The sequence below is a fragment of the Carettochelys insculpta genome, chromosome 1 (genome assembly GCF_033958435.1).
Source record: "Carettochelys insculpta isolate YL-2023 chromosome 1, ASM3395843v1, whole genome shotgun sequence".
Taxonomy (NCBI): domain Eukaryota; kingdom Metazoa; phylum Chordata; order Testudines; family Carettochelyidae; genus Carettochelys; species Carettochelys insculpta.
In genome coordinates, this window is record NC_134137.1 from 351,029,853 (window position 1) to 351,042,122 (window position 12,270).

The following is a 12,270-nucleotide window of genomic DNA, read 5'->3' on the forward strand; positions in this document are numbered from 1 at the left end:
AAAGTAACTAGTGACTCGCTCAGAACCACATAAACTCAGGTCTCCTGGTAGCTGAACCTCAGATTGCGCTTTATGAGTTCTTAATAAGGGGGCGAGCAAACATTTTACGTCCGGTCCCACTTTTCATCCCTGCAATTCACAGGGCCCCCGCAACCTGTCTAATGCAATCCAAACCAATGGAAATTTCGGTGACATTCATATGAAAAAAAAATCTTTCAGCATGTGTAGGAAAAGCATGTAGAATATAAAAACTTTATTAATCAGTATATAAATGTGAATACACAGACATAAAAACAGTCACATAGTTCAACATTTTTAATGAGATGGATGAGCCTGAGATCTAGCACCCATTCATGCTGCATCCCCCTTCTGTAATTTCATGCTCCCCAAAGTGGGCCCTGTCTCAATTGATTTTATTTCAGCAGCCATTTTAGTGTAACAAAAATGAAAATAACAAAAACCCAATGCTCCCAGCCCTTCCAGTCCTCACTCCAATTCTCAGCATGGATTTAGTTATTTTTTTCTCCTCTCCTCCCATTTAAAAAAAAATCTCCACATCCTTATCTTCTGTGACAGTTATGAAAAAATCCTGCTTTATTCAGAATTCTTTTTGTACATTTATGAAAATGTGATATTTTATTTTTAAAACTGTTTAAAGAGATACTGCCAAAGTTGAAATTCCCAACAGGTAATCTTACTATTTTAAAGGTAACCCTCAGTAGATTTTTCCAGGATGGCTAAAATACCATTTACTCTACACCTTGCCATAAATGCAACAAAAGCAGCAGCTTTATTTGTGATTGTGAATCTAAACCTATTGCTTTGTCCTGCCATCTCATCTGTTAGCAGTCAATAAAGAATAGTGATAATTTCCAGCTACCTATACACGCGGTTTGAACCCGGATGGGAATTTTCTGGGACACTATCGGGGCTCGTTTGCATACTTGGCTTAATCTAATTCTTGACTCCCTCCTCCCAACCCCTTCTGCCCCTCTACTCTATGATTTGCTCACCTTGATCATTTTTTTTTCTGATCTGTCCACCTTGATTCCTGTTTTTGGTTCTCTGTGCCTTAAATATTGAGTCTCTTCTGGTATGGCCATGGTCTGAAGAAGTGGGTCTGTCCCACAAAAGCTCACCTAATAAATTATTTTGTTAGTCTTTAAAGTGCTACTTGACTGCTTTTTGTTTTGATAGTATACAGACTAGCATGGCTTTCTCTCTGTTACTATACAGTATAGAAGTTGTCAGGATCAGCACAGGAAAAATGAAAGTGACCTATACTCCAGGCTCAGAAGAAAGAGTCTGTCAGATTTTAGGTTTTATAGTAAAATTTGAAGAACCAATGACAGTAAAAACTATTTTTTCATTTCTATTTTCATATTTTCTTGTATTTAATATATTACTATGCTGCATAATGTATTTTATTCAAATGGAACAATATAGCCAGATTGTTATTTTAGGACGGCACCAATAATGGGGATTCCTCCTGTACAAAGATTGGCAGCTTACAGCTTTTGGCAAATCTGCAGTCAGAATGGCAGTATTCTTACCAAGGCTCTCTCTACTTAATTCAGAAAATATTTTTTTCTTATGTATGAAAACAACATAGTGAGAGAGAAAAGTCTTAAAATACTGTTTCCGGCAGCCTATTAAAGTTGTAGACATTTTACTTGACTGAATAATTAGATTAAGAGTTACATACACTACCCGGGAAAAATCCCCCTGAGAATACTTGATTAGTTAATGTAGTCCTTCTGTGTGCAGGCAATATGGTGGGTCTAGCTAGTCTCTTCAGTTAATTATTCACTCAGTTGTGCTACCATTTTAAAAATACAGAAGCAACTACATCCTTGCCTGTAATTTATTAACCATAGGTCTCTGCAAGAGAAACTGATTCCCCAATACTTTGTTTTTTACTAAAATAACTGGTATATGAAAATCTCTGCAGAAAGATTCTGAAGACTGTAGCTTCAATTACAACATTTTTCTGCTACTTCATGTAATGCAAAGCAAACAGCTTCATTTGAATTGACAAGAAATTCACTCTCAGCATTTTACCACTCTCAGACAGATGTACAAGGGGGATTTACACAGCTAACTCCAATACAGACACTAAAAGAGACTCATAGTTTTTAAATATTCAAAAGCATACGCATATTTTTCATTTTAAGCATAAATAAAATGCCTTTTTAAAAATTATTCATAGTACATCTGTCATACATCAGAAGCTGCTATACAAATTTTTCATTGGCTTGGAAAACTGAGTAACAATGAGTAGCTCATTGTACTAGATACCAACAAATACAGGAGAGCCATTTACAAACTGCTAAAGAACCCTTTGCTACTAAATTTCCACCTGCCAAGCCCTCCATTAAAATCTATCATCTTCATAAAGAAAAAAGTATTTTAATTGCCTTTCCACATTTTATCTGACATGCACTGGTACAACAGAAAAAGATGGATTGAATTTACAACCTTCCATAGTCTTTACAAGGTCTTCTAAATAATTTTCTCTGAAGTTCGTAACCAAGATAATCAATAATACCTAAATCTTTTGGAAATTAAACAATATCAGGAACCTATTTAGGATTTCTGGTCTCTCAAAATCTGATATGTAACCAATTTACTTTTTGATGGACCAAGATTCTTGCTAACGCTTACCTACCTCCATGCTAATGAGCTATCTAGCACATAAAATCATAGCCTTGGATGCTGATCTGTTTCTATCCACAGGCTGACTGTGCCCAGACCCAGTCTTGGGGACCCACATGCACAGTCCCACTGTATTGGGGATACAGACATGCCAAGAGTACCTATAGGTCTCATTACTCTTTTTTCCTGGCGGAGATAAATTCTTTAAAATGTAAATGTATTTTGAGAATTAATAGTCTCTCCTTGCAGCCCTGTGGACTGGCCTAGGGGCAGGCGTGTCAATGAAATGAACAGCAGAAGTCACATAGTTCTGAGAAGACACCCCCAATTTGTTTGCAGCAATAGACTGTCCCTGGTAACTCTGTTAGCATGTGAAGGAGAGCTCAGGAGGAGCAATGCAGTCTAGGTGATTAGGCATCGTTTTGTGAAAAATCAGCTCCACCTTCTGGTTTCTCACTTCTCAGGACTGTATGCAGGGATATGTGCAAAGGGTGTGAATGCCATGCTCCCCTCCCCTGTGCAGTTTCTCACCATTCCTCACTGCTGTGCTGTGCAGGGGCAGCCTGCACGGCATGATGGGGGCACCCAAGGCACCCTGGGAGCTGTAGTTCCTTGGCCAGCTTCCTGCCTAGACAGCTGGCCAGCACATCCTTCCCTGCTAGCAGCAGGAAAGGAAGGGGGACAAGGAGGAAGATTAGACACCCCTGCACAGTACTTAGTGTGCATGGAAAGGGCTGTTGCAAGGGGTGGTCCTGTGAGTAGAGAGAATGTGGGTGCACAGGGAGTAGGCAGCTTTGTCCTAGGTCTCATTAGGGATGCTAGTGGCCTCCATTCACTGCCCTCCCTACCAAGATCCCAGAAGATCATTTCTATAAACCCTTTACTACTGTATACATTTTTAGTATGTTATAACAAAACCATTTTATCAATCAGTTTCCACTCAAATTTTTCATTGACTTCTCTTATGCACACTCATTGCATGACTATTTTGAACTACTTTATATCTGATAAACTCGCAGTCCATGTTTACAACAAGAACAAAAAATAAAGCGCACATGCCCCAGAAATTCTGCAAAGGGGCCTGTTTCTCTTGCACCATGTGGCTGACAGTGAGCTGAAGATTCCCACTCCTCTTCCTGCCTTAAATCAGTACAGAACACTCTTGCTAGCCAACCTAAAAATACATGGGCCAGGCCCAGGAACGGTGGTGTGACCAATGTACATAGGAGCCAGGACGGCTGGCATTGCATGCGAAAAATATTTTGCAGACTGATACAAAAATGCCAAGATCTGCGATGTCTATGCTAATAAGTTAGATGAGTTGTTCCTCTATGTTTCACCCTCAAATATACCTGATATATGAGTCATGTTTATGTAACAGATCAAACATGCAGCATCTCTTCTTGCCTTTCCTCTATGGAAACTTGTCCCCTCCCAATTCCTTGCTGTCAACCAGACAGTTATGCGGGCTGCACATTTCTTGTGGCATAGGTGTGGGTTGGATTTATTTTGTGTGCTTCTTTACTTCCCCTGGTGCCACTGTCTGCTTTGGGCTTCCCTACATTTTAGAGAATCAACATGTCATATTTTTCCTGTAAAAACATTATGATACTCTAATTGTCTTCTCCAGTATCCATGGCAACTTCTACAACATAAACAGCCTTGCTGGCAGTCTCAAGGGACTGAAATCCCTATCTTCTTTTCCTCCACCATGCAGATATTCTTGTTTTGGAACATACTGTACCTCAATAGTTGTCATTCACTGTAAATACACACAAAATGATATTGCTACAAAATAGGAGCAGAGGAAACATTAAAAAATATCTATAATTCTACAGAAATAGTCCAAAACAATACAAGTTACAGTAGTGTTATGAGGTTTCAGAGCCCTTACTCAAGAATAGTGAAGGTTTTGCTTTTATTTTTAAAATCCCTCACTTTCTATAGGTCATTCTAGGCTTACACAGTTTGCCAATCCTGTCTTACACAGGGGAAAAACAGTACCAACTCATGAGTCAGTCATACCCCAGAAGAGACATGAGCACGCACTGCAAAGAAATTGTTTATGTGCAGGAAGTAGAGATCTTGACAGAGTACAGAATTTTTTTTTAGGGATCATCTAAACAGCTTTCCTTCTTAAACATACATAGGATTCTTAAGGGGATTGTGCCAACATCAATCCAGTTTCAGACTGAGTAACTTTGTCAAATGGACAAAGGAAGGACACATTTTCAAGCATGCAGAGGAAGGCAGTTTCCACCCCAGTGTCACTATGTACGCACTATATGAGGCACTGCTTCCCAAGAAACTAAACATACAGCTGTTATATACCTAATGCTCTTAATAATAAATTTGGGGTCTAATTCTCACCCCTTACTCGAGTTTTGTGAAAATTCTTCCTCTTCTCTTTATAAAAAGGTTTTTCTGCGTGGGGAGCCCAGGATTTGAGAAACAAGCACTGAGGCTAGTTTGGAACCCAGATCCATGGAGATTCTTGGTGAATTGTCATGCAGGAGGGAGCAAATAGTTAAGAGCCACTTTCCTGGTCCATGGCTGAGTTTGGAACAAACCCCAAGATGAGTTGGTCCAATGCCACTTCACATCCTGCAGCCCTCACCTTCAGAGAACTTTCCCAACACACGACCTTAACTTTCAATGCGATGGGGCCAAGACCTTGAGCTACCAAAAGCTGTCCTTGCTAAATGTGGGAATGAGGCTATATTTTCTGCACTTACAATGTGAGTGTAAGAGTAGCGGCTGCAGCTGACCTAGAATCCACACATCAGGAGTCTGTGAGCAAGGGCCAGAGGAATCACCGGAGCTGAGTTCAATAAGCAAAACTCAGTCAAAGTGACAGCTGAGCTGGAGCCCACACATCAGGGCCAGTACTCAGGGGTCAGGGGAATCACTAGAGCCAGATTCACAAAGTCAGGGTAAACATCCAGCTGGGGTAGGAGACCAGAGATCACCAGTATGACCAGACTGGAATTCAGAGGTGGAAAAAATATCCCAAAAGTTACTTGAGTAAAAGTGCTGTTGCTTGAGAGGGGCCAGGGGAGGGATGTATTAAAGTACAAGTCGCCGGTGTCCCTCTGGAAAACCACTTGAGTAAAAACACGTGTGCACGCACACACACACATATTACAGCTTTACTGTACTCAAGTATCCAGAAGTGAAAGCTGCTACACCTTTACTCAAGTAACATTTGGGGTACTTTTCCCACCTGTGCTAGAATTAGGAGACAGGACCAGAGTCAGAATCAGGCTGGAGTCAGACACCGGAGATAGTAAGAGGCCAGACTCAGGAGACAAGAGTCAGGGTCAGGCTGCGACTGGAGAACAGAGATCAGGAGATGAGATGAAGTCTGGAGTTGCAGAAGGCCTGAAGTCTCTGTTGCCCAGACAACTTCCTTGGGAAACCTCCAAGGTAAAAAGACGTGGCTGGCCCATCAGAGGTTTCCAGGGGAGGTAATTCCTGAGTCACTTACTCTCCACAGTGCTATTTGGCTGTTGCTCTGCATGGCCTCCTACTGGCAATGTGGGTGTCAGCTGTCCTAGCTCTGCAGACCTGGGTGCTAGCCCCCTCATCTTTACACTGGGCATTGAAGCAGGCTTCCCTCCTATTAGGGAGCATTGTCAGAGTAACTATTAACCCAGATGAATCGAGATCTCTAGTGAAATGTTTAAACCGCTGTCTTTACCGTAACTGCCATTATAAAACAGAGACAATTTTTACCTTTCTCTCTTATTTGTGTCAACAGACTTTGTAAAGAAGAGTACTGTACTACGGAAGCATAAATCAAGAATATAAAAGATTACAGGTGCCCATGTTCTCTGTAAGTTAACAAGAAAACTGCTTAATAAGTAAGTTTGATTTAGCTAGCAATTATTTGTAACAAGTTCGTCTCCATTTACATCTTACTGTACACGATTACATCTTCCTTAGCTACAGAAATGGTACTTAAAATGGTAGAGTAAATGAAATAAACCCTGATGATGAATATGAAGAAAGATCTATTATGAGAAATAAGGAATATAGGAGTTGTGGGTGCGCCTCTGAAAATCAAGACTGTGCAAGCTGCAGATAGGATATTCATTATATGCTCCTAAGCTTGAGCAGGACTAGAGCCCAGGTCTATGGAGCCTGGGGCAATTGACATTCCCACTTCATCACTGGCAGGCCAGCCAGAGTCCCATTCAAGGTACACTCTGAGGTTAGGTGCTGCAGGAAGTACCACCCAGTGTCCCTCTCTTTGGACTGTGATGGGGTAGGCAGATACTGGCCCCAGGCTGGATCTGGTCTGCCAGGGCTAATCCCTGGCAGGCCCCCACCATTATAGTTTCACATGCCTCAGCAAGTATTGGACAATCACAGCTCCTGTTGGCCATGGATCTCTGTTCGTGGCCGATAGGAGTGTCCCAGTCCACACTGCTTCCCACCCCTCCCATGGGCCATAAGCGGCGATCTGTGGTTAATGAAACTGCCATCACCCAATACCTGTGGATATAGTGGCAGTGGCCTGACAGGACTCACACTTTTTTATTGCCCACCCCTGGTCTATGAGCATTATTTAACTCAGAAGGTTGCTTCAGGAAGCAACCACACAGGCTTCTAGACTGTCAATCCAGACAGCACCTCACTATCTGATCTCTGGTTTCTGACCCAAGCCAGACTCTGACCCTGATTCTTGCTTATCAATGCTAACTCTATCTCTGCTCATGGAGTACTGCCTCCTGGTCATCCCTGACTTGTAAATACCAGCCACGCTTGCCTACACTCTGATACCTCACACATGAAATTTTATATCCTCCCACTTTTTTTTCTTAAATGTGTTTTAACTACAAATTTTATTGGTCATAAAATCAACCAAAAATCAAGCCACAATGTGGTGACACAGCAAAGCAGCATAAGTGAATAATTACAGTAGCTCTCAATTTAACGCATAGTTTCCCACAGTGGGGGTCTGCCCCCCTAGGGGGGCGTGAAGAAATTCTGGGGCAGGGTGCAAGGCGACCCAGTCTTCCCCATTACTCCCCCACCCCAAGAAAGAGTCAGCCCTTGCTTCCAGCTCTCAGCCCCTGCCATTTCATTTGGCCGACACGGCATAGTCACTATAAAAAGTAGGCAGCCGGCAAAGGCCCACATGGAGCTAGCTGCCTCCTGCAGAGGTGAGTGAGTGTGGGTTGGGGTGGGAGGGGGAGGATGGGGTTAGACTGGGGGGGCTGGTGGTGCCTGGGTTTGGGGGAGGGCAGGGGCTTGGGTGGGTGGCTGGCCCGCAACTCGGGTAGGCAGCTGGGGTGGCTGGCCCCAGCAGCGCTGGGGCTCGGACAGGCAGGCAGCTGGCATGGGGCCTAGGCAGCTGGCCAGCTTGGGCTGTGCTAGGCACCCACAAGGTGGGGCCTGTGCTGTGTGCCTGAATGGTCCACAGTCAGTCTCCTAGGACTTCCCAACTTATGAAGAAAATGCAGAAGCATCTTTCACAATACATTGATTGGTTTCTGCTGTTCCTGATGTTAAATTAAATTTTTGGGCCAAGAAAAACTATTTGCGATTATTTTTAATTTTAAATAACCTTTTTATATCAAGATTTTTTGTTTATTTTAAATTACGAATTGCATATTTTGTTAAAAGGGGGTTGGACGATGGCAAAGAAGAGGTGGGCGACATGAGGGTTTCTCAAAAATCACAAAGAGGGCATGATGCCGAAAAGTTTGGGAACCACTGATCTAATGGAATCATATCACTCTCCTCTATGCCTGGAAAAGCCCAAGAGATTGGACGTAACATTCTAATGTACATAGAAGAAATATGAGGTCTTTTTTAAGATATACGTCACACTTACAATTTACTTAGTTTGATATTTTCATTTCATCTGAGCCCTGAGCACTGTGACTCATCATGGTTAATGTGCCTGATTTTGAAATTGGAGAAGGACAAAAAATAGCACCAATAAAAAGTTTTAAAAAGTTTGCTGAGACTCTGTTATGGAACATATGGCACAAGCAAAATACGTGATAGTGCAAGAAATGGGGGAGAAAGGGTGTATCAGCCATCATGGATGACATATAATTCCCTTGTGGCTTCACATCATCCCAAATGCATGTTGATAAAAATTTCATAACACACTATCACAGGTTCCTGAGCATACGATTGCTTTATAAAAGTTAACACTACACAGAATCTTACTAAGGGTGGGAAATATTCTGCTACCTCACACGCAACTACTGACATTTTACTGGGAACTTGTCTGTGTGTATAAATATATATTCACACATGAGCATAAAGTATAAAGCAGTGGTGGATAACCTGCAGCCCCTCAGGGTAGTCTGACTTTGGGCAAAGTGGCTGGGTATAGGCTGCCACTCCCCACAGCTCCCATTGGCCAGGAACAGTGAACCGCAGCTGTTAGGAGCTGCGGAGGGCAGAGTCTGTGAGCAGTCACCGACGGCAAATGTTCTTGCAGCTCACAATCAGATTACCCTGATGGGCAGCATATGGTCCGTTGCCCGCCACTGGTATATAATACTCCCACAAATTCTTGCACACAGACCATGCAGCTGGCATTTTAGATTTGTTCAGTTTTGAGTGACTAGGCCAATAAGCTTGACTTAATTTCAAATGTTTGAATAAAAGTAGGGGAAAAGAAACCATTTTAAAAGAAAATGAAACTGCATAGCTTCCAATACAGCCGTAGAGTGTAGGAAGGTGGGAGGAGAGGGAAAACTAATTGTCTCAGAATTAAAAATCCAAAGCAGCAGGGAAATGAAAAGTGCCCTTAGCGCTAGTCCTTGAGGTTTGCCACACATTGTAGCAGCGCTTAAACATGTGTGTGCGTGCAGCTGTGTCAATAAACAAACATGCTCAATATATCTTGCCTTTTTTAATCACCTCATCTGTGCAGCACAGAAGTCTGCATAATTAATATATTTCAAAGCTATCATTCTATCATGGCACGAGTACTAATTTTTCATCGTTCTTTGCAATTAGTGTTCTGAAAAATCTGATGTGACCTTTAAGTCAACCATCACCAATAATTCATTCCTAGACAGCTTTTATTTTTCTTGAAAAATGAAGTCTACATGAGACCTTTTCACACTGGAAATGCATATTCTGCACTATAATGAAATAATGTCAAAAAGAAAAAAACAGTCAAAAGATCCATCTTCTGGAAAGACGTTTAAGAATACCATTTTCAATGAAGGCATAAGTGCCCACAGTAGTCTGAAATTAAATTTTGATTGAGGCCTGTTATGAATTAAGAAACAAACTCTCAAACTGACATACCTGCCCCATGCTGCTGCCATTGTAGATTCTTTTCTAACTGGAACACATGAGGACTCAACAACATTTGACTTGTTCAGTTTGTAGCAGAGACCACAATTTGGATCTAACATGCATCCATTACAATAACTGAAAGAGAGAAACAAAAAGACACACTAAATAAGATTTTCTTTACCTCTACATGTAACGTGAACATTCATCTATGACTTTGTCCTGAACGTGCCAGTTTAAAAGTATGACGTTATTTGTCTTTTCTCCTTTGTGCCACTTTCTCATGAAGTGGTCTGTGCTTCCCCTATCAGTGCTGTTGTGAATAGTAAAACAAGAAATACTAAATTGGAGCTCCTCCACACGGCTTCTCGGAAAATACAACAGCAACATTTTTGGTTGAGAAACAGAGAAAGTGCTTGTGATTGTATGAGGATGTAAAGACCCCTGATCTAGAAAGAGTGACAGGGAAGGGAGTTTGCCTCTGGGCAAAGCGTCCTAGAGGAGTTTGGGTGAGTGTGGGATTTGGGGGGCTGTGTGGTGAGCTGGTGGGTGAACGTCTGTCTGTCTGTGCAGGTATGTTACTTTGCAGAGCCTGAGCTTGTGCTGTGCAGAGAAGAGCAGTTTGCAAGGTGTGAATTGGGGGAGTTCCCTGCCAGGTGAGCCTTCAAGGGCTGAATAGACTGGAGGCAAGGCTTTGAGCCAGGCCTGACCAGCCAGCAGCTCTCCCTATAAGAAGAGAGCTCCCAGCAAACAAGGGGTAGCAGCGAACAGGGGGCAGCAGCTAACAGGGAAGGGAGTTTGCCTCTGGGAGTTTGCTGAGGGAGGAGCCCCGTGTTTGTTTGTCCTTTTCAGGTATGGTGTTCCACCTGTGCCCTGCAAGGCAGCACTACCAGGAGAAGAAGTCTCTGAAGAAAAGAGCCTGAAGAGCGATGGGGGAAGGTGGACCTGGGGGCACTGAGAGCAGCTGGTGGGAGAGGGGCCAGTGCAGTGAGGAGGGCGGACATGGGAGCAGATGGGGGTAGTGGGTTGGGGGAGGGTCCTATGGTGATGGTAGCTGGGGGAGGGGGGCGAAAGGTAGGGAGGAGGGTCCCGGGGATATGAGGTCATGGCTCCACAGGGAGCTATGGTGACTCGTGGTGACATTGAGGTATGAAGTAGTAGGATCCTTAACCACATTCTCCACACCCCACTGCCTTGTGGGTTATCCTGGGAAGGAGCAAGGCTAAGGGAGTAAACCCTGACAGAAAATCTGGAGTGGAGTCCGAAGGCGGTTCGGTGTCAACTTCTGGCACTGTCCCGGCAACTCCTGCAGCTGAGCTGGTACCAGACGTGGAGGTTATCCTCTCCTTTGGACTATATCAGTAAAGCCGAGAGGGGGACACTGGTGTCTGGGCAGCCCAGAGTCTCCATAACAAATGCCCAGGCTCGTGCCCGGAGAGGTACTCCGGCATCGCTGAACAGCGGAGAACCTCACACAAGACTTATGCAAAGGTGAGTAAGTAGATCAAAGGACTTTTTAAAAAGAAGAATTTATCTAGAAGCTAAATTTAATCAAAATTTACTTGACTAAATAACTGGGACATGTTTATATACTGGTCTTACTTTACACACTAAGGGGCTAAAATGAATGCCTAACACACCCAGTATAATGCAATAATTATAGTCACAGTGACCACATATGTTGAATCCTCTTAAGCCATTACATGAGAAAAGAATCTTTCAGAAAGAATATAGTACTTGTATAGACATTTGTTTCATTGCCTCTTTCTACAGTGTAAAAGGCAGGGAAGAAGGAGGATGGTCGAGGGGTAAGAATGCTACTTTGGGCCTTAAAAGATCAAGTTTGTTTCCTAAGAGTCACTCACTCTCTCAGAACTACACTTCCCTACCTCGCAGGGTCTTGATAGGCTAAAGCACATTAAAAACTGTGAGGTATACACATATGTATTCCCTATTATTGGTGTAAGTGCCAAAGAAATGGTGTGGCCTTCCCCCTTCTACTATCCCAGCAAAAAGACAAGAGTAGTGGCAATGATAGAGAATTCAAGAAGCATGTGGGGTTTTCTGTTGTTTTTTCCATTTGTTCAAGTTTATTATTTTAAATTAATATTTTTTATATTTTCTGGTATTTTTATTTTTTATTCTGGTATTGTTTCTGGAGGTTGAAAATCCAAATTTTATCCCCCCTCCCTTTTGGAAACTGGTAATACTGGAGCTTTTGAATTAATAATATCGCATCTAAATACAAAAATCTTACTGCTTGAAGTGTTGTAGTCCCTTTCATATTCATGATTAGACCTTTCAAAGATAAGTTGCATATAATTAGATAAACACATGTATGGT

At 42.6% G+C, this 12,270-nt stretch overlaps 1 protein-coding gene across 2 annotated transcripts in view; it reads right to left on the reverse strand.

The window, feature by feature from the left end:
• SLC2A13 (solute carrier family 2 member 13) overlaps positions 1 to 12,270 on the reverse strand; it is a 387,637-nt gene that overhangs the window by 54,611 nt on the left and 320,756 nt on the right. Inside the window, exons 7-8 of one of the 2 annotated variants that reach the window (XM_075016277.1) lie at positions 9,940 to 10,065; positions 3,900 to 4,443 (exon numbers count right to left, since the gene is read on the reverse strand). In XM_075016277.1, the coding sequence (XP_074872378.1) occupies positions 4,401 to 4,443; positions 9,940 to 10,065 (169 nt within the window). In that variant the 3' untranslated portion in view covers positions 3,900 to 4,400. Of the gene's footprint in view, positions 1 to 3,899; positions 4,444 to 9,939; positions 10,066 to 12,270 lie in introns of those variants that run through there. The other variant, XM_075016269.1, reaches the window with a different exon arrangement.